This window comes from Styela clava, chromosome 2, assembly GCF_964204865.1.
Source record: "Styela clava chromosome 2, kaStyClav1.hap1.2, whole genome shotgun sequence".
Classification (NCBI taxonomy): Eukaryota; Metazoa; Chordata; class Ascidiacea; order Stolidobranchia; family Styelidae; genus Styela; species Styela clava.
Window position 1 is genome coordinate 29405310 of NC_135251.1, and position 26709 is coordinate 29432018.

The 26709-nt window shown below is 37.4% G+C and overlaps 1 protein-coding gene and 1 long non-coding RNA gene across 5 annotated transcripts; one reads left to right on the forward strand and one right to left on the reverse strand.

Moving 5' to 3' along the window:
* The first annotated feature begins 372 nt into the window (after nucleotides 1-372).
* Nucleotides 373-17329, forward strand: LOC144419951 (uncharacterized). 4 transcript variants are annotated; one of them, XR_013474393.1, is made up of 5 exons: nucleotides 373-1788; nucleotides 7016-7165; nucleotides 9362-9453; nucleotides 12761-12941; nucleotides 14728-17329. It is a non-coding gene; the product is annotated as an uncharacterized LOC144419951 (long non-coding RNA). The 4 variants fall into 4 exon arrangements; XR_013474394.1 differs by lacking the exon at nucleotides 373-1788 and adding an exon at nucleotides 1893-2344; XR_013474392.1 differs by lacking the exon at nucleotides 373-1788 and having other exon boundaries at nucleotides 5330-7165.
* A 731-nt stretch (nucleotides 17330-18060) lies between these two features.
* On the reverse strand, nucleotides 18061-19834 carry LOC120346531 (general transcription factor II-I repeat domain-containing protein 2A-like). The gene is made up of 2 exons (XM_039416297.2): nucleotides 18507-19834; nucleotides 18061-18178 (listed from the first exon to the last, which is right to left on the reverse strand). The coding sequence occupies exons 1-2, from the start codon at nucleotides 19832-19834 to the stop codon at nucleotides 18061-18063; spliced, it is 1446 nt and encodes a 481-aa protein (XP_039272231.2).
* Nucleotides 19835-26709: the final 6875 nt, after the last annotated feature.

The window sequence follows — 26709 nt, forward strand, 5'->3', positions numbered from 1 at the left end:
TACGTTTTTTGCATCTTGCTAATTGGCCAATGTCACGAAGTAAACAAGGAAGTCTATGCCCGGGAAACATCCAACCGGCGGTTTTGACCATGAAATTTTTTTTATTTATAATCTACGCTCGAGGAGTGAATTACATTTTTTTACGTAACAGGATTTATCGTGAGACACGGTTGGACTTAATTTTATTATATCCTAAAAATTCCATTGAACAGCTAGCTACTCGTTTAACGAGCCTACAATTTAATTATAATTAGACAAATGGAAACACGAAGAAAAGTTGATGCTGAGGGCAGGGGTTCAGGGGTTCAATAGCGCAGTCAATATTTGAATATATTGCAAAGCAATAAGGAAATAAAATTCATATTTTTGTAAGAATGTATCTTCTTAAAGAAAATCTTTATCAAAATTTCACAAATCATGCGAAAATATTCACTTCGATGTTTGGAAGTGCATATTTGTGCGAACAATTATTTTCGAAAATGAACATTACAAAGAACTGGGATTAGTGATGCCCATTTAGAAAATGTTTCAATCTTGGCGTCGTAAAGCTATCCAGCGTGATGCAGCAAAAAGACAATGTCACATTAAATGTCATTGTAATATTTTTTTAATAAGACGACTGAGTTGAGTTCACGAATTGTCGCAGTTTTCGCGCACTGTTCCGTTTTTAACTTTCAAAAAATATATGCGACCCACATAAGACTAGCAACCCTGAATTTTGTCCTGCGAGCGACATAAAATTTGCCAACCCCTGGGCCGTAGCCGATAGTCGGTCACGGCTTCTTTCACATCCGAGTCCATGAATCCAAAAACAAATGGCTGGTAAATTATGGACCGGTGATCAGACTGGAGGCCGTAGTAGAATGAGGAATCGGGGATGAATTTTACCGAAGTATTTTGGTGCAGGTCATCAGGCTGTACGAATGAATGAGATGTACGAAAATCATTATTATAAGTTTGGGGAAATTAACTTTATTTTCATTATTTTAATGTGAAATGGGGTGAATTTAGGAAGTGAAATGCTATAAGGCAAGAGTACACGGCGGTTTTTGAGGAGGTAGAACCCTGGATTCTTTCATTTCCGACCTATTATATGGTGGAAAAGGGGGTTTTCAGCCGTGTTACTATTGCTATCAAAACAACGAAATCGCCTTTCCACCAGTAAACGGGGTAATTTTAGATATAATAAAAAACTCGCTGAAGAGCACCAAGCTCATCTATCTCATAAAACACTATAAACTATGATTTGTCTTCTTATTTGGTCTGTAATATATTCGGTTCTGACTTTCCATTTTTTTGTATTGCCGGGGGGCGATGAAGTTGTATAAACTACTTTAGGGGGGCGATGGTCAAAAAAGTTTGGGAACCACTGGTCTATACTATACGTACAGCCAACGGAACAATACGAAATAACCATTTTCAACAGCCAAACAAAACGGAAACGTGTAATCCGACTTGCAACTGATAGGAGCCAAATGGACGTTTTTGTTTTTTTGCCGTCCAGTAAACAAAGTCACGTGACCCGTGCAAGTCCTCTATACCTAGATTGCGCAACGATGTAAATTGGCGCCATTTTCGATCAACGTCGCCTGCGATCTTACAGTGGTTCTGCGCGATCCTCCCCCTCGGCTAGGCTGTTGCCTTCTGCTAATAAATGAAGGGTCGCTCGGCTCGGGAATGGCAAAACAGTGCAACTATTGAAGCTATCAACATATGCCGGCAGAAGAAACAAATGGGAAAATAATTGTAGGCGACGTCGAGACTGGAAATATGGATTCATTGAGCCAGGTTAGTCAAACGAATGGCCTAATATCAAGCTGATACCAGCGAAGACAAGCTAATGGTCTACAAATAGCCTACCTCCAAGATTTACCGGGTCTAGTATAGTTTAGTACCACAAGTACTTCCGGTGGGCGTAGCATAACGAATTTTGCATATGCTATTCCTAACCCCCACCTGACTATGCCATCCAAAAATTACGTCACTGCGACGTCACCATCACGTCATAGGGATTGCCAAAGTATAATTACGATCGCCCGAAATGTCATCTGCGCCGCCGATAACGAACTTGCTAAAGCCGGCGATCTCTCTCCTATCGTGATCGTTGTGACGAGAAAACGGGAGAAATTGCTTGCTCGATTTCGGGTGATCGTCTGCGCGTTTTGGACGACCATCCGCATAATTCGGTGGGCCTTATTACGCCACTGTGACATCGAAATGACGTAATTTTTCGGTGACGTAGTCAGGTGGGGGTTAGGATTGACATATGCAAAAATTGTTGAGCCAGGTCAACTAGAAGTACATGTGGTACTAAACTATACCAGACACGATGTACCGATACTAGGTAGGTAGACCTACCATAATTTCTTGGGCATAATCCGGGACAAACTCAAAACTATAAATGAAATAACTGGACGAAAGGCCGGCGGCCTGAGCTTTGCAAATTTTTATTCCATATTTATATCTATAAGCTTTAATATTGCATTACTCTACAGAATCTCAAGTTCTAGATTACTTTCAGCATAATATGACTCAAACAAAACCAAATGAAAGTTATTATGCCTTCTCCAACTCCAAGCATAATAAGGCTTCTGATGCAGCAATTGCTGTAGTTTCATTGGAGTCAATAGAATAATGACGAAATGAACGTCACTCATTATTCCCTAGCCAAAGGATTTCTCAAGCTATGCGCGATATTTTACTCAACCTAATAAGCTAAAAAATTAAGATATAAGCCTCGAGTTAAAGTTATGCCTTTTGGGACGGAATTATTCATAATTTTGCATAAGGTCGGAGTTAATTTTGAAAATTTCACTGAAGTAAAATTCCGGGACATTTTGCTAACCGGGACGGGACACCGGGACAGACGTTTAAACCGTGACGTATGGTTGGTCTAACTATAGGCCCTAGTCTAATCTTACTCAAGGACATGAAGACATAAATTGCCCAATTTCTTGTGAGAATTGAATTTGAGCGGAACTTTTACACAAGCTGAATCTTCTAAAACATCCTCGCGAGACTTTTTGTCAGTTAGGTCTTGGTTTTAATAATAGGCAGAAATTACCTTCTTCTGCTTATATTTAAGCCAAGAGATTACTTCATTTTAAAACTATTTTGTTGTGCAATCACAAATAGCCTACAAATTTTATCAAATTTAGTTGACTAGATAAAATCATGATTTATGTCATAAGTTTCAAATGCCAAATTTGGCGTAATTTTTAATTTATTAACTGTGAAACAGAAAGATTTTCATTTTGAAATTGTTTTTAAAATCAATGGAATAATTGTTATCCACAACCTGGCTATTTACCAGACATTTTATGTCCGCAGATTGCCCACACATTTTATATGCATTTTATATCCATGGTATTTTAATAAAGTATGCTAGTAGGCCAAATGATTTTATTTTTTTCTATGTCGACTCAGCCATGGGTTACGTTAAACAAAATTAAATTAATATGGTAAGGCATTTTGAATGCTGGTATTGTTCACGGATTTGAATATTTTGCGCAACAGAAAATCATCCTAGTAAAATTCGATACTTTTAACTATCATTATCAAAATTATTTGCCACGAAAGAGGAAAAGGTATAAATTATATTTATTTAGTGAAGAATAAATTTGACAGATTGCCATGTTTTGCTATACAACTTTGGAATTTGTATCTTGGAAATTGGTGTCCTAAAAGTAATAATATTATTTAATATTTGATCTAAACTAATCGCAAATAATATTGTTTCATTTACCGCCTGGCTTTTGGTTTACATCATTTTTTGGGAAAACTCACAGGTCGCAAAACATAATATAATGTAAAATAAAGCAAGGCATTTCTATAAAATATTAATAAAGATTGCTGCAATCACGTTATCAGAATATCGCCACTAAGTCGCTGCTGTTCTGAATATGCCACTTGAGAATTGAGATTACCATGTTTGCCGATTTCACAGTTTTTTTTTTTCGCAAAGGTATGCAAGTAATATTAAACCAGTGAGATTTCCACGTGGGAGAAAACGCTCATATTTGAATATGAAATTAGAAACCTGAAATAAAAAAATTGAAGCATGGTGATGAAGAGGCAGAAACCGCAACCTATCATCAGAACCTGCTAAATTCTAATCCTCCGGATTCGGTATTCTGAATTGCCCATCCCTAACTATGATGGACATATTATTAAGCTAACCAATGTTATTAAGTATATTCAATCAATTATTATCATACTTAATTGAATGAAAAACATTTCTTGGGATTCTTCACGGATCTTTGTAGCTTATTTAATAACTTCGCAGAATGGCAAAAATATGCATGAAAAATTAATTATAATCGGGCAGTTTACCACACATATTATGTCCGTAGATTGCTATGGTATTTGAAAGCAGTGGTTCTCAAACAGTTGGGTGTGCCCCACTAGGGGTTAGTTGGAGTGCAGCCACCGTATAGCCTCACTTATGAGCCAATCTCACATATAAGCCGACCTTCTAAAAAAGACTTTATTAAAATAGTAAATTTATAAAAATTTGCGTATAAGCCGACTCAGAGGCGTAGCCAGCATATTTTGCGCCCGGGGTAAACTATAAAATTGGCGCCCCGACCCCCACGTTAAATCATGTTTTCTATTACATTTAATTGTATATCGTCACGCTAATAACCGAATTGCGTAAGTCATTTTTAGCAGTTTTGAGAAAAACATAAATAAACTTCCTAATGATATTGCTGTGCCATTGAGAGTCATTAATTTGTCATAGTTCAACTTTTTGATCGTAGCCGGATTTAAGTTAATTTGTATGACGCAGTCATGTGACGTCATAATGGCGCACTGTGACATAGGCAAAAATGTGTCTATGACTAGAGGACATGCGCAATTTTGCAACTTCACTATATGTACCAGTCCTGAAAACCAAACAATCCAAAATCCCTAATCTGTTTCAATTACAATTGAACAAATTTGCATATCATACAAAATCTCTATTTTTATGGGTTTCAGAATTCTTAAAAATAACAGTTAACAGACAGGTGCGCAGCATTATATAAATACCTATTTTATGAAAAACTCAAAACCGCCAAAAATGACTTACGCAATTCGGTTATTAGCGTGACGATATGTGAATTCAAATTTATATGTATTTATATATTTTATTATTTATTCAAAAATATATGTATACGTAAATTCAAATTTTAATGGAACATTTTATTTAAAGAAGAAGCAAAGCTATACAAAATAGAGCATATGTCCCACTCAGTTACTGTCAAAGATGATTTACATAGTCTATAATAAATTCATTTTTTTTCAATTTCACTGTCGCAAACTGGTTAACACGTCATCAAAATCTGTTTTTCCAATGTTTCTCTTTCAACAAAATAAGTTTCAATTTGCTGAAATACCGTTCACAGCTTGCAATTGAAACTGGTATTGTTAACAAAATTTGTAGAGAAATTCGCAGATTGGGTAAAACGTCGTTTCCAAAAGACACAATAAAACCAAGAAGAGCCAAAGGAGTTTCTGGTTGACCTTCAGTTCTGTTACTGAGCAGCATTTTGCAATCTCCAATTTCGGTGAAAAGTTCGTGGCCATTGATGTCCGTGTCGTAGAAATTTGCAAAAGCATTGGGGTCTTTTAGCACAGTATAATATATTTTATGTAACTCTGCCGAAAAGTACGGTACTTTGACAACAACGAAATACAAAACCACGTATTACTCAAAACATGTTTCCGTTTGTCTCCAGCACAGAACTAATATCAACTTACATCGGAGTGCGCAGGCAAGAACTTAACGATACAGAAACACGTAACTAACCCGGTGCATTTTGTTACCTAACGTTACCAAATCAAATTTTGCTTTGTTTTCCGGCCAGATTTTTTGGCCATGTAATTACGATGGAAATCTGACCGTGCGCGAGCTATGTGCGTGATGACGTCGGCAGTCGTAAGCGGTCTGACCAAGTGTGCAGTTTGCCATGTACTAAGACTAGATGTCTGCCGCCGGTGCGATCTTGCTTGTGGCCGTTTTTTACCCTTGTTGTGAATTTTTGCAAGCCTCATTTTGGCGCCCCTGTACCTTGGCGCCCGGAGGCATATGTACCCCACTGCCCCCCCTCAGCTACGCCTCTGAGCCGACTCTCCAAATCGTAACATGCTGTAAGCAACTATTACAGTCGATGATGTTCATTTCAAATTTAATATTCAAATATTGCTATTCGCTATCTTCTAGTATCGTTTTCAGTGTTTATATTAATAGGGAATATTGCACACACATTTTGATTGAGAACATTTTTCGATTTTTATGTTTAATCGTATTCGTATTCGAAGACAGCCCCTTACGGCACGACTAAATTACTGTCGACATGAGAGGATTTAAATGAGCGCCGACTTGAAGTACTTACAACACATCGAGGATGTTTTTGATTGAAAATATTTTACAATTATTATTGTATATTTAACATAGTCAAGATATCGTGGGTGACCGAATTTAGAAGCAAATTGTGTCGTAATTCATTGTTTTCATCAATAGTGACCGGGCATACCGGGAAATCTTTGCATTTTCAGCCTATGAAATAGCTCTTAAATATTATTTAGTATCTATCACCGATGTTATTTGTTAGCCTGGCGCCATTGATGATAATATCGTTCAGTTTAAAATTGCGGTATTAGTTTATGAAATGTAACTCGGCTTATATGCAATTATATACGGTAATTAAAAATGAATATATTTGTAGATTTCGATATTTACGTTCTATCCACGTATTTTCAATGTGTTATCTTGTTATTTTTGAGTTTGACAAAGACTTGACAAATTTTATAAATGAGGTGCGACTTTAATAAAGGTTTGAGAACCAATGTTTTAGAGTCTTATTAATGCAAGACACGATAATGCAATACCTAGGTGCTGGTATCGGTCATATATGACAAGTGGGCTGTAGTTATCGCTTCATTTCAGAGCACTAGCTGAAAAAGTCTTCACTATTACTCAAGATCTCATTACTCTTCTACATTTTATGCTCACAGTTGATCTATTTTTTAGTACAAAGAGAGTGGGCCATTCCAACAGAAGATTAGCAGCCCAGATAGACAGAAGACCATGATCGGATGATAATAACCTCAACTCAACATTTTATGAACATCTGAATTGTTCATTACAAAATACCTTGTGTGATGATATGGCAATGGAAAGGTAATTTATATTTAATATTTGATGACGGATTCTAGAGAGTGACATGATTTTACTGATATTGGAGTAAAGAGTCAAAATTTCAAACTTTTAGTGAAGACATGAATTTGTAATTTCTGAAAGAAACTGAAAAAGCATTAAATGGACAGTCAATATTTGATAGACAATTCAACAAATTTGTAATTGAGAGCCGAAGTAAGTTCTAATTTAATTCAAACGCGGATGGGTTCGAACCAGAGGTCTACAACCTATGGTGCGGGCATAATTAATAGAGCAATGGTTCTCCACATTAGCTCCGTGGCACTCAAAGATTTTGCCAATACAGTCCGCAAAGGTCTGCAAGTTTAATTTTAAATCCGAGAGTCTAAATTAATATATGTATCTTGCTTATAAATTATCAAATATACATTAGGTTTGCTACTACACCTCGAAGACCATTTTGTTTTGCCAGTTTTATAATTGCCCATTTATTGTTTATATCAGCGGTTTCCAAACTTTTTGTTCGTGCGGCACCAAGTTATTCGGGAAAAAACTCATGTTTTATAACTTACCGCACCCTTTCACAATATATGATGATTGTAAATTAGTATGCCATACAAAAGAGAGGATGTTATTGAGCTTTAAGGTTTTCTGCAAAATAGTTATCCTCAAGTCAATTCAAAGACTATCATTTATTAAATTACCCTGTTATCCCCAAAATTGAAATTGCACTATCAGTACTATTTGATGAGTACTGTATTTTCCGGATATTAGGGCAATTTACAAGACCTACCTAATTTTTCAAACTGATTTACTGAAAACTGAAAATAACGGGAGTCATAATTGACCAGGGTGGTAGCTAAAAATAAGCTAATGAAAATGCATAACTCGTACTTTCTTGTTACTCATTCCATAGAAAGTTTGCCTGACTTGATAGTAGAAGATGAACCAGAGGGTCTTTACAATTGCGCAATTTACACGCAACACTTGAAATTGAAAAAAAAAATGAGGAACATACTCAATTTTTGACGCTGCCATGTCTACAAAAATTTTCTGCCGCAACTGTAAAGTTTCTTGTCGAATAATACTCCAACGCACAAGTGGTAAAATGAGACACCTATTGCAATGCTTCCCAATCGGGGAAGAATTCTGCCCAGGGGAAGAAATTTGCTTTTTTATATATATAGTGGGCACTTCGAATTGTGTAGCACAAATATTCAGTCTATTATGATAAATCACTTAAACTGTGCAAAAATGGGACTGCGGCTTGCGAATACATTGGAAAGCGGCTCATTAGAGATTCAATAAATAATATAGAATTCATAGAGAGAGAAGACGGGTTCCAAAATAGGTAAATGGGGAAGTCAATGAAAAAGGCACTGAACCACAAACTTATAGTCAAAATTAAAATGCATGCTGTCAACAGATAATATATCACATTGGTAAGAGTGTACTGAAGTGGGAAATCTTAGTTTGGAATTAGTCAACCAAAGCCTCAAATATTGGTTTCCATTGTTTCTCGTTCATAATTTTTCCGGCTATATACAAATTTATTTTTTCATCTGGATTCATAGAAAAAAGTTGTACATTAAATATGTTATCCCATGACCCCCAGGTTGGGAACCACTGACAATTATACACCAGTTAAGGATAGGATTTACATATTTATCCCGGGGGAGAGGAAAGCCGAAAAGACGGCTTATCCATATGGCGAACCACGGCCTCTCGTCCAGTTACCATTCCAAGTCGGGTATGGGATTAGTTTTACTGTATTGTTTGTTTTCGGAAGCATGGACTTGGTGGTGGAGGAAGCCGTAACCGACCAGCGGTTACGTGAACCACCCAACGACGACGAGGAGTCCAGCAATCCTCTCGCACATAACCATCCCTGCATGGGAATCCTGCATGGAACCTGCGAACCCACGCAGAGTAATTAGAGGTGCGGTGGCGAGCGTATTCCTAACGCTTAGCCCGTTGAGCCACACCCCCGCGCCAATGTCCAATATTGTCAGATATGCAACTCCTATTACCTTAATGTTAATATTGTTATTATTTTATTACTGCCGGTAGTTCCTTTTGTGTACGGATGAATAATAATGCATTAGGAAACATCGATTTATCGTGACAAATTATTATTATTCACAGGAATCACTTTCATACAATATAAGATTCCGCTTAGGTTTTAAAATCTATTTAAAACTTCATTTTTCGTATTTTTAGTGAGAACGTCTCAGTCGGACATGATTGTCTATCCAGTAATTGCAATATTTCTGTTTGCAATACATTACAGTACAGCATTTATTGAATTGCAGGTAACTAAAATAACTTTTCTTTGTTTGATTATTTATGTATTACTTACTCTCTGTTTGATATCTGTCTATCTGATACTTCTGTGACCAAACTATTCTTCTATCCAAACATTTATAAAGCTGGACAGTTGTTTAGGCCTGATTACATGTCCGCTGGAACCGGTCTAGCAGACCACATATTCATGCTTCAGTGGTTCGCCTGCGATTCAAATCCGTGCTATCGGTCCAGAACATTAGACCTCCTATTTAGGAGGTCTGGAAGTGAGCTAACTGGTCTTGCTCAGTTGCTTCGCCGTGCTACTCGAGCAATCGTGAATCACCGGGATCGAAGGAGGTACGGAAGTTGTTTTCTTTTTCATCTCTGGTAAGTGAGTTGCTTTTTTGAACTAATAAAAATTCAGCTAGATAGGGCAAGTTTAATTTAAACATCTTCCGCATCTATTGTGTCGCTGCTGAACACAAATTTGAAATACCGGTACTGGTGCGGCATATTGGCATGATAGGTTAAATCTTGATCTCCAAAGATTCATTGGTATAAACTGAGTGCAGTACGACTTCAGTTTGCATTGAGAATTCTTTTGGAATTGCACCATACGGCAATACCGCATTCTAGCTGGTACCGTTACCCTTACTGTACATTAGGGTGATCATACGTCCTCCTTTTGGAGGATTTGTCCTCCTTTTTCGTTAAAAATTTCATGTCCTCCGAGGACGCTCTGAAAGGTCAAAATGTCCTCCTTTTTCTAAGGATTAAATATTTAAAATTTGTTCAGGACATATTCAACATTTTTTGATGGGTTAAAAAAAATTAAGTAAAAGTAAGTAAGATGCATTGATATGTCAATAAATACATAAACAGGGGTTTAACAGTTATTTCGTGCTCAACACCTCATTTCTAATCTACTAAAAAATTATAGCTCTGTTTTACGAACAGGTTAAATGTAGGAAATAAGTGTATATATAAATTGATATAGGTTCAAGACGTTTTTAGTTTCACTAAGTAATACATTTGTGGCAACAAATATTTCATTTGAGCTTTGCTAAATTATCATCCGTTCTGGACGGCCTCAAAATAACGCTAAGTCATAACATAAGGTAGAATCCACATTCGAATGCAGTTTGAGAAATGACTGAGCTAACAACATTTTTGAGGTGTCGTATCATCTTCCCTATCTCAAAAGTGCAATTTTTATACAACAAAAGATTATTGCTGCCAGCATCATTGTGACACAACAATGACTATTTCCACGCTGCATATTGATATCTAAGGTTACACCATAATTATCATTTTCTAAAACCATTCACCAAACTAGCTTCTCTATTGTGAAGTTCTAATTGCGCTCCTATTTCAGTAATTTCAACCGTTGAATGGGGCTCAACTAGAGCTAGCACAATGGCGTTTGAGGTTTGGCAGACACGCAAAAGTTTAGAACCACATCTATACTGCTCTAGGTTAAATGCATACTTGTTTATCACGTAAAAATCGTGTTGTTCTGCGATTATCTTGACGTCATTTCATCTTGTTTCTAGCAATTTGGTGAAATTTCAATTTTAGCTGTAAATTATGTCAGTAGACCCAGTACATTATGCCGGAAAGAAAAACCTAATCTAATTGATAATGAAGCGGGGTGCATTACTTGCGGCTACAGTTGCTCGTTAACAAAACAAGAATGCATTATTGCATTGTCGTTACTTCGTCTATTGTTATTTCTATTTTTAATCCTACAGAAACTAGTAGATATATAATGTATATCTCAGGCACATGTGAAATATTGTTCTACCAAACGAGGTGTCCTCCTTTTCGCGTTTGGAAATATGGTCACCCTACTGTACATACCAGTACCAGCATAAATACAAAGCTTCAGTGTCGGTAACGTCGCAGTAGTAGGGCGATATTAAATAATGAAAGTGCTTCTGTTTACATAGGATGAGCCCACTTCACACAAGTGTTGTGATAAAATGTAATTGTTTTAATATGGTTGCCAGTCTGCCAATAGACTACTGGTAACTGTAGGCCTACTGTGATTTTTGAATGGATTGTGTGGCGTAAGGTGCCAGTAGTCTGCAGCGTGGAACGCTGGATGGTCGGCCAAAATGATCTAAATCGTTCATCTTTTATGCCCCCAATAAATTTGTCGTTTTGTTCTTAGATTGTGGGCAAATTTCAACGGGAAAGCAACCCCTCATCATATTCTGCAAATAACTTCAAAGAACTTAAATCAAGAACGTGAATTTAATTATGATACTTTAGTTTACATTTGTATTGAATTTATGAATTTATTGAAAATAAAATATATGCAGTGTTTGCAAATCATGACTTATTTGATTTAATCCGGCAACTCTAAAACTGTTCTCAACTTTTTGGTTTGGACATGTAATCGAGGGCGCTAAGTAGTCTCCTAGACCACTTTGACAGAACCGGTTCGCTGGACTGGTTTTGATGGACATGTAATCAGGCCTAATTGCATCTCTTGCTTCAAAAAAGATTCTGTATGAAAAGCCACTTAAACATAGAATTATATTTGAATTGGTGTGAATTTAATATTAATGATATAGTTTAGTCTCCAAATCTTTTACACTGCAGATAATATTTGTCTTGGACCCAAAATTAAAAATTGTTAAACGGAGTCCGGTTTTGAATTCTCTAGAGTTGAGAGTTGGAATTTCTGGCACGTGTATAATGCACTTGGTTGATTATTTCAAGCACTACTAATTAAAGGAGACTTGCATACGCCAAAGTTTTTGTTATCAAAATTTGGATTCTTCTAAAATGGAGTGTTGGAATTTCAATGATAATGTAAAGGAAGTTTTATCTTATATGGGGCTTGAGTGATAAAAGAAAATACGTTCCAATCTCATTAGATTACAATCTACAGTTTTCTTGCATAAATGCAGCAATCGCTACTGATAGTTTCCTTCAGTCGAAGAATGAATATCAGTCTGATATGTCACTATGTCGCATTGTTTCATTGCTACCACAATTGGCAGGTCTTTATTACCAGCAACAAACCATGTATTTTAAATATTTCATTTTGTCTAGTTCTATTCACATATCTCAATTATACCGAATCTATACAGAAAAAGGCATTATTGTCAGCACCAACTAACTTCAATCAAGTATCCTAAACATGATTGAAAGTATGACTGTGGTAAATTATGTTGGTGGTGGTATTAAGGTGATAACTAACACAATAATATGGTTTTGACCATAGAAGCATGGCGAACTGTCTGTAAATTGGCACCTTATTGCCTTATTTCATTAATGCCTCACCGAAACAATTCGAACCTTTATATTCCATACATATTGCAGACTCTGGTGCCGTTTACTGATTGTCATCAGCCTTAAACTTCTTCGTTCTGAGTTCACATAACATCACATTACTCATGTATGCTGTGCTCACGTTTCGACTATTTTTACAAAATATGTTGTCGGAAATGTACAAGATTCAATGTTGATGCCATATTTTCTAGTCATCATATTCATAGTAAAGGTCAGTATAGTATCTTCAAACTCTTTGAAATCAATTCATATACCTGAATAATGTACTATTTCTAGGGATGGGACGAATCCGGCATTACAGAGATTCGACAAATCCGAGTAATAGGTCAAGGACTTGAATCGAATCCTCCGAGTCCGTGACGTCACAATGTAAAAGTAGAAAACACGTTTTTGATCATACTACAGCATCGCGCGCTCACAAACATACGTCGTAGCTCATATTTTTTGCCTAATGGTTCCGCAGATAGCTGTTGAATCAATTTAAAAATATATTTTTCTTCTTTTTTGGCTGCCATAATACAAACGTAAACGTGGGTCAATGTGCGCCTTGACTGTGAACTGGATTTCCAGCCCACCACCTTGTGTCAATTCTGGGCGGCTTTTAAGAAATTCTTACATGTCAAATAGAAAAATAAAAAGCTTTTGACTACAATGCTTTCCCATAATTCCAGATATTTCTAACCTTAAATTTACTATGTCGCATGGGCAAATGGTAGAGAGATGCCACTCGTCGCCAATACAATGCTTGCAATTTAGTAGTTCATGTAAACGTTCTAAAACGCTCCATGCTTTCCATTGCTCCCTTTTTTAGAGAAAGGATTGCACGTAATAAACTTGATTCAAAAGAGGTATTGATGAGATTCCCCTTTGGGTTGATCTTGCGCATGTTTAATATTTATTTACGCGAATCGAAAACTCAAAAATATTGCGCTAACACATATTTTATTGTGTACCACACGTATACCAAAAAGGATAGATAGATAGTTTGAAGGCGACTGGCGCATCATTGTTATAAGCTATCAATAGTTTTTACCTTGCGTTATATTATCTGGATATCTGTCGTCGTTTTTATTAGGAGTGTTTATAATACACACGAGTGATATTGTTAAACATCTAACCTTGAATTTCAACTAGTTAAGGTATGTAGTGAGATTTATAGGGGTAAAAGTAAAAACATAGGCATAAATTAGTAAAAACAGAATTGATTATAGACTCGGTAAAAACAAAAACGACGTGGACTCGAAATCGAATCCGAGTCCAATAAATGTCTGGATTCGACTCGAATCCGAGTCCGGATCCGAATCCCGGCCCATCCCTAACTATTTCCAATACATTCTAAATTATTATTTTCGAATATAAAATATCCAATATATCCTGAAATAAAATCAAGTAATATAGTAATCAAGTAATTTGCATAAAATAAAAGCCCAAAGTCCGTAAAATCGTATTTAAACGTAAAACACCATGAAATATTTTGTGGATCCGCCTATGCATTGCCGTACTCAGTATTTTTTTTTTGGTCTAATGTGTACCGTCCACATCCACTTGCAGTCATTATACAGGAGTACTTGTAGTCTTAGATGTTATAAAAATTTGGGTCGTGTGGAAAAAGGTCCGGTAACCATTATATCTGACATCTGACCATTATCCGGTAACCATTATATCTGACAAGTGAGCTGTAGTTCGCCTCTTATCAGAGCACTGGTGGAAAAAGGCTTCACTCCGGAATGTTTCTGTAGACCCGCTCCACCAAGAAGGTGAAAAACCACTGCTCTAAACTTAAATTTTATAGGTGTTTTTTCAACTACTCACTTAATTGAAATTTTAGTTTTTTTCATGAGGTTTTTCATTTTTGCACTCTTGCTTTCAACCTAATGACAATTTATTTTTTTCTGTTGTTTGTCTCTATGATCCGAATCGTATTTTTGAAGAGAGTTTGATCAGTAAATCATATAATTCAGATCAAATTTGTAATGACTTGATTTATATTTTTTTAGATGGGGCAATCTGGTCAAACCTGGTGATTGTTTTATTATGGCATCAGATTATATGAATGTGGATGAAGGATGTCATATTTCAAAAGTTCTGACCATGAAGAAAACCTTGGATCAACCTACTTTATCTGTAGATCTACTGTTCTATTCCAGGGAAGTTTGAATTTTGTGCAGCTGCTGAAAGTTAATGAAAGTCATTGATGGAGTTCTATATTGGGAGTTTTATCGACTGCACCTGTAGGAAAATCATTCTAATTATGCTTGAAATATACAGACAACTCATATACAGACAACTCGATGAGTTGTGTATGAATGAACGTTACATGATGAAATTGTTGAACTGTTCAATAATGCCCCATCTGAACCCTTCGAATTTGCCAGGGATCAATCAGGAAATCTGCTGTTTGGCAGAAACGAAATTTCAATGTAACTGTCAAATCTTTGTTTTTTAATGTGGGGGATTTTGTATGGTATTTTTTATCCATGTAAGAATAGGTTGGTAAACTGGTTGGGTGAGACCCTTTAAAGTGTTATATTTTTTTTCACATTTTGTTTATTATATCAAGAATGTTAATAATACTGGTAAACAGGGTTGTCCAAAACGATTCAAGTACCTTTCTGAATAATAGCCGCATTCAGCTGTCAGTGAGGTGTTTTGCCTCCTAAGTGAAATCTTCGAACAGTTTTCTGCGCTTTGTATTGTACTGACGATGAAATAGACCTGGCACTTTGATTGTTTGTTATCTTCGGTGTGACATGCGTCTCATATTGTTGCACGATTGAGTGATTGGCATAGCCGCTATTCCCCTGCAAGGCTTCTAATTTACATATTCATTTCGATGACGTCGAAAAATTTAAACTTACGGTATGTAATGCCACAAGTGTTACGATACCCAATAAATTGTCGGAATTATTGGGAAATATAATTCATACTTTTTCTCTCTTTTCTGCAAATAATTTTGATAATGATAGATAATAGTATAGACTTTTCACTAGGATGATTTTCTGTTGCGCAAAATGTTTAGATACAGCATCTAAAATGCCTCGCTGTATTATTTTGATTTTGTTCAACTTATCTCATGGTTGCGTAAAATAACGAAAAATTAAAACCATCAGCATACTATTCTAAAATGCCACGGCAATCAACATGAAAAGTTTTAAACTGCCTGATTATAATTAATTTTTAATTTGTATTTTCGTACCTACTACAATGTGAAAAACAAAACTACTCTAAAATATCACGGCGATGTGCAGACATAAAATGTCTGGTGAATAGCCTGGTTGTAGATAACAGTTATTCCATTGTTTATTGTATGCAAACTTCTTTATACACTAAAATATGCTTTCTTTTATTTGAATTTATTTTCGAATGTATCCGATATTTCATATTCGAAAATAATAATTCCAAATGTATTGAAAATGTGAACTATTCGCCATTCGGTATTGGCCATCTCTGGAGTGGAAAATATAGGATTACTTATGTTGATCATCTTAGATGGTATTAATTTGCTTGATTTTGGCTTTGAGAATGACAATATTGTTGATAGTAATGACATTATGGATGTAATGATATTCATATTTTAACCCTGGGGTTCGTACTAAGAGGACCAGAATAACCTGTTAAATATGACCACGGAATCATTCGTTGCTATGGCAGGCGTAGCGTAGTCCTGCCACTTGATTTATTTCCATTGTGATTTCATATTGTTTTATTTATAAGCTTATCGTGTAACTGTTTTTTGATTTTAAATATTTTATATATGATTTTTTATATTTGTACAATTGATTATAGCTCCGATGGGATTTTTGTCATTTACGTGTTATATGTCATAGCTGGGATTTATACTGTTATAGATTTGTAGTTACCGGTAGGCATTTTTTTTTATTTTAGAGTAAATTTTTGGGTATACTTCCTGTGAAAAATCGGGTATTGTGCCGGGACTAAATTTGGTTCTTTTTTATTGTTTTATTTATTGCAATTGTATTGTATTATGTGCAGGGGTTTGCGGAAGCTGCGGTTTGACCAATGATTTAATTTGGGTATATTTGCTCGACTCCGTCACCTCTGTCTATGTGACATTTTTTATAATTTTTTTATTTCACTGCTTATGAGGTTGAGGTGTTTTTGTTTCTCTTTTTTATATCCGTTCAAATTTGTGCATTTCCAATGGGAAATGCACTTCCTTACCTGCTTATATCTCTGTTCAAATGAGATGAATTATATATTTTTTTTTTAGAAAAGTTCTTGATTATTAACTGCTGCATACAATTTCTCACATGGTTGAGTATTCACATTCCTTTAGAATTTATTATTTTTAAATTTGACAAATGTGAGTGATACACTGCAAACCATAATTTGTTACAGTAAGAAGTGTTTTGGATTAGTTACATTAATAAAAACACATCCATTTATCTCAAATTATACCTATTTCTAGTTTTGTATAGAAATATGTCCCATTTTATAGTTGCTTTTGTGTCGTGACGAATATCCTACATATTATTTTCAAGTACTAGTTTATTGTATATTAAGCTGCCTTTCCTTTCTCCTCGTGTAATAATCTATATTGCAGTAGCCACAAGGATACTTGAACGAGAAAGTATCATAATCTCATTCCACATTTCTTAGATTATAGTTGACCTGTATGAAATATTAACTATATACAGAAATAAGTTTTGGCTTCGACCCTTGGGCTAGAATCGAACAAAAATAAGTTTAAGCTTGACCCAACAGCAATAAGTTTTGGCTTAGACCCTTGGGCTAGGATCAAACAAAAGTAAGTCTGGGCTAGACCCAACAGCAATAAGTTTTGGCTTAGACCCTTGGGCTAGGATCAAACAAAAATAAGTTTGGCCTAGACCCAACAGAAATAAGTTTTGGCTTAGACCCTTGGGCTAGGATCAAACAAAAAAAAGTTTGGGCTAGACCTAACAGCAATAAGTTTTGGCTTAGACCCTTGGGCTAGGATCAAACAAAAATAAGTTTGGGCTAGACCCAACAGCAATAAGTTTTGGCATAGACCAGGGGTCGGCAACCTTTTGGCACTCGCGGGCCAAAATTGAAGGCTGCAATTACTGGCGGGCCGGACATATTTTGGCGATGACGCACAACCTGAACTCAAAGCTGGTACACATACTATGTTGAAGGTCGTGCGCCACGTTTGTACACATACTTCAGGAGCAGACATATTTTTTTAAGAAAGTTATAAACCGAATGGGTTGTTTATTAATCACATTTTTACACAGATCAGAAATTGAAATTTTAGATTGTAAATAGCGAGCTCTGTGACGACTCGTGAACTCAAGTCGCCGTACAGGCAAACAAATTAGAAAGGATATTTAATGTGACACTTGTTGTTGCATTACGCTTGATAGCTTTTCGACGTCAGGTGACACACTGGATGAAGCCAATATCAGAACATTTTCTAAATGGGCATCACTAATACTAGTTCTCCGCCTGTTCTTTGTAATGTTCATTTTTGAAAATAATTGTTCGCACGCATATGTGCTTCCAAACATCGATGTGAATTTTTTCGCATGGTTTATCAAATTCGGATAGATACTTTTTATAAAAATCAACCAGTGACACATCTCTCGAATAAAAAATGGATTTAATTTCCTCATTGCATTGCATCTCAAGAAGCTCCATTTGAATATTTTCTGCAACTGTTTCCACGTTGACATCAAACGGAGTACTAAACAGCCTGAATTCGCTTTCAAGAGAACGAAAGTCAGCAAAGCGGGAGGAAAAATCGCTTCGTAACTCCCGTATTACAGAAACAAACTCAAAGTTGCTTGTGGGGTTTCTTTCTTTAAGTGTGTTAAAGTGAGCGTAATTTGCTTTTTCCAGTTGGCTCTCCCAGAGGCATAACTTCCTTTCGAATGCGAGTATATGTCTCCACATCTGATGTACGAGCTGATTTTTCCCCTGGAGCTGCAAATTCAGTTTGTTTAGATGGGACGTTAAATCAACTAGAAATGCCAGTTCAGAGAGCCATTTTGGATCGCGAAATTCAGGAAAATTCTTATTTTTGCTTTCAAGGAATGACGCTATTTCATTCCTCAGTATATACACTCTCTCTAGCATTGTATCCCGACTAAGCCAGCGAACGTCGCAGAAGTAAAGTAAATCGCCGTATTCGTTTTCTGCATCTGAAAGCAACTGGCGATGGTTCAAGCCTTGAGATAACACAATGTTGACAGCTTTCACTACTGTATCCATAACACCCTTCAAACTCAAAGCTTTGGCGCACAGGGCTTCTTGGTGAATCAGACAGTGTATTTTGACGATGTCGTTGTCAATTTCGAGGTCACTTATGTGTTTTTGAAGTAGAGCTGAGACGCCTCGATTCTTACCTGTCATTGCCGGGGCTCCATCGGTGGTTATTGATACCATCTTTGATAGATCAAGGTCCATGTCTCCAATGCATAGCAGCAATGCGCTCAGAATGTCAGCACCTGTTGTAGTTCCCTTCATGGGAACTAGTTGGACAAACTCCTCAACAACGTTAAAAGCTTCACTTACTCCACGCACGAAAACTGAAAGCTGAGCGGTGTCTGCCGCATCTGTACTCTCGTCAATTGCAATTGAGAAGAATTGTAAGTTATTGATGATATCCCTTTGACGACGCTTCACATCCCTTGACATTTCTTCTATTCGCCGAGTCACGGTTCTAGCAGAAAGGCTGATATTTGAGAATAACTTTTCCTTATCAGGACATACAATACCAACGACGGTCATCAAGCATTCTTTCACAAATTCACCATCTACAAAGGGCTTCATGTGTTCTGCAATTAATTTAGCCACCTCGTAACTAGCAACAATATTTTGTTCGGTTTCGTTGTGTTGTTTGTGGAAGAAAGAACTTTGCTTTTCTAAACTGTCTTTTAACTGTTTAATCTTGTCCTTCGTCCTTTGGCTATCTAGTTCTGAAAATTTGGGATGCTTTGTCACATAGTGGCGTCTAATGTTACATTCCTTATTGACAGCTATAGATGCGTAGCAAATCAAGCAGGTAGGTTTGCCCAAGTGTTCTACAAAGAAATACTTTGTCGTCCACGTGCTATTGAACCCTCTTCCCTCAGCATCAACTTTCCTGCGCTTTGTTGCCATTCGCCTAATTATATTGCTGGCTCAATAAACCTGTTCACTAAATTACTAGGTTATATTAAAATTTAGTCCACTTCACAATAAATTCTGTTACATAAACAAAACAGCTATGCTCAAATATCCTCTTCTAAGCGAGATATTTTATCACCAATTCCCCGAGAATCATATGAGGCAACTTACCGGTATCGGGATATTGTCACAGCTTTTCCAGGTCCTGTGACAATGATCTATTCTTCATAATTCAGTTTTAATGTGAATTGAAATACCAAGGGATCTGAGTCACCTCTATATTTCCAGATCAAGTACCACAGCCTACCATTACCCATAAAATCATTTCCATAAATCATATGCGTTAACTCACCAGTCCGGTTACGGTACAAGGACTGTCATGCTTTTCCAGGACCCGTGGCGATTACACATTCATTTTATTAAATTTTAACATGAATTTAAAATGCGAACTGATCCGAGTCATCACCAGTTCAGGCCCCACAGTCTAACGTTCCCCATAAAAACTTTCGCCCACTTTCGCTAATCACGAGATACACCGACGTTCGCTGAGCACGAAATCGGCAGATACGCGTTCGCGGAAACGCCACAAGGCGGCAAATTTTGGAGACGAGTCGTAGCACACAAAAAACGAATCCCATAGAGCTCACAGAAATAATTGAAATGAATAAAATACCGTTTAATTAATGAAGACCACATAATAACAAAACGATCCATAGCTCCGTGTCTAATAATCTGCTCCTCGAGGGTAGATTATTAAATTAAATGGTGAAAATTCACCTTTTTGCAAAATTCACAAATTCGTCGTTTTGTCTATAAATTTTGGTGAAGCGTCGCGGGCCGGATTGCGTTACTCCGCGGGCCGGATGCGGCCCGCGGGCCGGATGCGGCCCGCGGGCCGTAGGTTGCCGACCCTTGGCTTAGACCCTTGGGCTAGGATCAAACAAAAATAAGTCTGGGCTAGACCCAACAGCAATAAGTTTTGGCTTAGACCCTTGGGCTAGGATCAAACAAAAGTAAGTTTGGGCTAGACCCAACAGAAATAAGTTTTGGCTTAGACCCTTGGGCTAGGATCAAACAAAAATAAGTCTGGGCTAGACCCAACAGCAATAAATTTTGGCTTAGACCCTTGGGCTAGGATCAAACAAAAATAAGTTTGGGCTAGACCCAACAGAAATAAGTTTTGGCTTAGACCCTTGGGCTAGGATCAAACAAAAATAAGTCTGGGCTAGACCCAACAGCAATAAGTTTTGGCTTAGACCCTTGGGATAGGATCAAACATAAATAAGTTGGGCTAGGATCAAACAAAAGTAAGTTTGGGCTAGACCCAACAGCAATAAGTTTTGGCTTAGACCCTTGGGCTAGGATCAAACAAAAATAGGTCCGGGCTAGACCCAACATCAATGAGTTTTGGCTTAGACCATTGGGCTAGGAACAAACATAAATGACTTGGGCTAGGATCAAACAAAAGTAAGTTTGAGCTAGACCCAACAACAATAAGTTTTGGCTTAGACCCTTGGGCTAGGATCAAACAAAAATAAGTCTGGGCTAGACCCAACAGCAATAAGTTTTGGCTTAGACCCTTGGGCTAAGATCAAACAAATATAAGTTTGGGCTAGACCCAACAGAAATAAGTTTTGGCTTAGACCCTTGGGCTAGGATCAAACAAAAATAAGTCTGGGCTAGACCCAACAGCAATAAGTTTTGGCTTAGACCCTTGGGATAGGATCAAACATAAATAAGTTGGGCTAGGATCAAACAAAAGTAAGTTTGGGCTAGACCCAACAGCAATAAGTTTTGGCTTAGACCCTTGGGCTAGGATCAAACAAAAATAGGTCCGGGCTAGACCCAACATCAATGAGTTTTGGCTTAGACCATTGGGCTAGGAACAAACATAAATGAGTTGGGCTAGGATCAAACAAAAGTAAGTTTGAGCTAGACCCAACAACAATAGGTTTTGGCTTAGACCCTTGGGCTAGGATCAAACAAACGTAAGTTTGGGCTAGACCCAACAGAAATAAGTTTTGGCTTAGACCCTTGGGCTAGGATCAAACAAAAGTAAGTTTGGGCTAGACCCAACAGCAATAAGTTTTGGCTTAGACCCTTGGGCTAGGATCAAACAAAAATAAGTTTGGGCTAGACCCAACAGCAATAAGTTTTGGCTTAGACCCTTGGGCTAGGATCAAACAAAAATAAGTTTGGGCTAGACCCAACAGAAATAAGTTTTGGCTTAGACCCTTGGGCTAGGATCAAACAAAAGTAAGTTTGGGCTAGACCCAACAGAAATAAGTTTTGGCTTAGACCCTTGGGCTAGGATCAAACAAAAGTAAGTTTGGGCTAGACCCAACATCAATAAATTTGGGTTGGACCCTTGGGCTAGGATCAAACAAAAATAAGTTTGGGCTAGACCCAACAGCAATAAGTTTTGGCTTGGACCCTTGGGCTAGGATCAAACAAAAGTAAGTTTGGGCTAGACCCAACAGCAATAAGTTTTGGCTTAGACCCTTGGGCTAGGATCAAACAAAAGTAAGTTTGGGCTAGACCCAACAGAAATAAGTTTTGGCTTAGACCCTTGGGCTAGGATCAAACAAAAGTAAGTTTGGGCTAGACCCAACAGCAATGGGTTTTGGCTTAGACCCTTGGGCTAGGATCAAACAAAAGTAAGTTTGGGCTAGACCCAACAGAAATAAGTTTTGGCTTAGACCCTTGGGCTAGGATCAAACAAAAGTAAGTTTGGGCTAGACCCAACAGCAATAAGTTTTGGCTTAGACCCTTGGGCTAGGATCAAACAAAAATAAGTTTGGGCTAGACCCAACAGCAATAAGTTTTGGCTTAGACCCTTGGGCTAGGATCAAACAAAAGTAAGTTTGGGCTAGACCCAACAGCAATAAGTTTTGGCTTAGACCCTTGGGCTAGGATCAAACAAAAATAAGTTTGGGCTAGACCCAACAGCAATAAGTTTTGGCTTAGACCCTTGGGCTAGGATCAAACAAAAATAAGTCTGTGCTAGACCCAACAGCAATAAGTTTTGGCTTAGACCCTTGGGCTAGGCCCAACAGAAATAAGTTTTGGCTTAAACCCTTGGGCTAGGATCAAACAAAAACAAGTCTGGGCTAGACCCAACAGCAATAAGTTTTGGCTTAGATCCTTGGGCTAGGATCAAACAAAAGTAAGTTTGGGCTAGACCCAACAAATAAGTTTTGGCTTAGACCCTTGGGCTAGAATCAAACAAAAGTAAGTTTGGGCTAGACCCAACAGCAATAAGTTTTGGCTTAGACCCTTGGGCTAGGATCAAACAAAAATAAGTTTGGGCTAGACCCAACGGCAATAAGTTTTGGCTTAGACCCTTGGGCTAGGATCAAACAAAACTAAGTCTGTGCTAGACCCAACAGCAATAAGTTTTGGCTTAGACCCTTGGGCTAGGCCCAACAGAAATAAGTTTTGGCTTGAACCCTTGGGCTAGGATCAAACAAAAACAAGTCTGGGCTAGACCCAACAGCAATAAGTTTTGGCTTAGATCTATGGGCTAGGATCAAACAAAAATAAGTTTGGGCTAGACCCAACAAAAATAGGTTTTGGCTTAGACCCTTGGGCTAGGATCAAACAAAAATAAGTCTGGGCTACCCCAACAGCAATAAGTTTTGGCTTAGACCCTTGGGCTAGGATCAACATAAATAAGTTGGGCTAGGATCGAACAAAAGTAAGTTTGGGCTAGACCCAACAGCAATAAGTTTTGGCTTAGACCCTTGGGCTAGGATCAAACAAAAAAGTTTGGGCTAGACCCAACAAAAATAGGTTTTGGCTTAGACCCTTGGGCTAGGATCAAACAAAAATAAGTCTGGGCTACCCCAACAGCAATAAGTTTTGGCTTAGACCCTTGGGCTAGGATCAACATAAATAAGTTGGGCTAGGATCGAACAAAAGTAAGTTTGGGCTAGACCCAACAGCAATAAGTTTTGGCTTAGACCCTTGGGCTAGGATCAACATAAATAAGTTGGGCTAGGATCGAACAAAAGTAAGTTTGGGCTAGACCCAACAGAAATAAGTTTTGGCTTAGACCCTTGGGCTAGGATCAAACAAAAAAGTTTGGGCTAGACCCAACAGAAATAAGTTTTGGCTTAGACCCTTGGGCTAGGATCACACAAAAATAAGTCTGGGCTAGACCTAACAGCAATAAGTTTTGGCTTAGACCCTTGGGCTAGGATCAAACAAATATAAGTTTGGGCTAGACCCAACAGCAATAAGTTTTGGCTTAGACCCTTGGGCTAGGATCAAACAAAAGTAAGTTTGGGCTAGACCCAACAGCAATAAGTTTTGGCTTAGACCCTTGGGCTAGGATCAAACAAAAATAAGTTTGGGCTAGACCCAACAGCAATAAGTTTTGGCTTAGACCCTTGGGCTAGGATCAAACAAAAATAAGTCTGTGCTAGACCCAACAGCAATAAGTTTTGGCTTAGACCCTTGGGCTAGGCCCAACAGAAATAAGTTTTGGCTTAAACCCTTGGGCTAGGATCAAACAAAAACAAGTCTGGGCTAGACCCAACAGCAATAAGTTTTGGCTTAGATCCTTGGGCTAGGATCAAACAAAAGTAAGTTTTGGCTAGACCCAACAAATAAGTTTTGGCTTAGACCCTTGGGCTAGAATCAAACAAAAGTAAGTTTGGGCTAGACCCAACAGCAATAAGTTTTGGCTTAGACCCTTGGGCTAGGATCAAACAAAAATAAGTTTGGGCTAGACCCAACGGCAATAAGTTTTGGCTTAGACCCTTGGGCTAGGATCAAACAAAACTAAGTCTGTGCTAGACCCAACAGCAATAAGTTTTGGCTTAGACCCTTGGGCTAGGCCCAACAGAAATAAGTTTTGGCTTGAACCCTTGGGCTAGGATCAAACAAAAACAAGTCTGGGCTAGACCCAACAGCAATAAGTTTTGGCTTAGATCTTTGGGCTAGGATCAAACAAAAATAAGTTTGGGCTAGACCCAACAAAAATAGGTTTTGGCTTAGACCCTTGGGCTAGGATCAAACAAAAATAAGTCTGGGCTACCCCAACAGCAATAAGTTTTGGCTTAGACCCTTGGGCTAGGATCAACATAAATAAGTTGGGCTAGGATCGAACAAAAGTAAGTTTGGGCTAGACCCAACAGCAATAAGTTTTGGCTTAGACCCTTGGGCTAGGATCAAACAAAAAAGTTTGGGCTAGACCCAACAGAAATAAGTTTTGGCTTAGACCCTTGGGCTAGGATCAAACAAAAAAGTTTGGGCTAGACCCAACAGAAATAAGTTTTGGCTTAGACCCTTGGGCTAGGATCACACAAAAATAAGTCTGGGCTAGACCTAACAGCAATAAGTTTTGGCTTAGACCCTTGAGCTAGGATCAAACAAAAATAAGTTTGGTCTAGAGTTAGACCCAACAGAAATAGATGCTATCAGGGGGGGGCGCGAGAGGACACAAGATGGCATCGAAAATTTTCATGCAACTTCTTCTGAAACGATCGCGTTTGTTCAAAATGCCGGCTTTTTCTAATAATAAATTTTTCTGCCCCCAAATTTTCAATCTATTAATCTCTATTTCACTACATTTGTGTTCAAGGTAACTCCTTGCCTTTGCGGCGACTCATGACAAAATAAACTCATTACCGATCTAAAATACCACTCCAATCGGCGGACATAATAATGCGAGATCAACCGCCCAATTATATTAAGTTTTGATATGTATTGCGCTCATGCGAATTCGTTATCGTCGTTAAAAAGATCTGGTATAAAGTCACAGAAAGTATTTACTTTAGTAGAAAGAAAATAATATAAAGTATATTGGTAAATCAAAAATACATATTCTTCACACGCTCTTGAGTCAGTTGTCGAGATTACGCAACTTGTTAAAAGAGCCGACTTTTTCAACAGATATTATTATTTAATGGTTTTTCTGTCAATTCATGATCGATATACATATTTAAAATGGTTTCGTTATTATTTGTGATAAACTAAATCTGCGATTGTGTCGATAAAATATACATACGACTGTGAATGGCGAACTCGTACTCGATAAGTTTTATGCCTAAACAATCAGAGCAATAACGCTATGAGACCAACACTCTTACAGCGCCATCTTAATATAAAGCAACATGCTCATCACAAAAGCATTTTTCCAATGCAAAAGGGAGGAGAGCGCGAAGTTTGTAAAATTTTTCAAACGGTGGCGCGGCTCAAAAAGTTTGAGAACCACTGGCTTAACCCTTGGGCTAACATCAAACAAAAATAGGTTTGGGTGACCCAAAAGCGATAATACATCTCAAATTTGCAAGAATAGAAAGACTGGGATCCATAATTAGACTATGAGATAACAAGTGAACTTGGTATTACGTAGAATGAGAATATGTTATTATTATGCATTTATATTATTTTGTTATTGCACTCATATTTAGGATATATGATATTAGGTTGTGCACTGCAGATAGAATCCGGGCAATAAAAATTTAAGTTAATACGAGCCTACTAAAGATTGTTTAGTCAACTTTTTTCTGTAGAAATTTCCCACTTCAATTTTCAACAACCTGAAAAGTCTGGAATTTGAAAAGAAAACATGCTGAATCAAAACTCTGATTCGCAAAGTAGAATTTTTATAGTGCAATCGCCAAGTTGAGCTAGAACAAGTTTGCTAAATGCAATCAATAATATGTTGTATATTATGATATATATATATATATTAATGGGTGTCTTATGACTTGAAAGATCTTTAATGCAGCAAGTTCAATATTAGTGACAGACACATTAGTTATAATACATACAATAAAATAAACTCTCGGTTTTTAATGGGCACTTGCGGAACCCTAGACCACTGCAAACCCCGATTGAAAACCTCTGCGTTTAAAAGT

Excerpts from the sequence above, each read along its gene's own strand:
- LOC120346531 (XM_039416297.2), bottom strand. The coding sequence starts at position 19,834 with ATGGCAACAAAGCGCAGGAAAGTTGATGCTGAGGGAAGAGGGTTCAAT. Across the intron at positions 18,179-18,506 it reads AACCCCACAAGCAACTTTGA|GCGGAGAACTAGTATTAGTG; the intron begins GTTTGTTTCTGT and ends TACAAAGAACAG.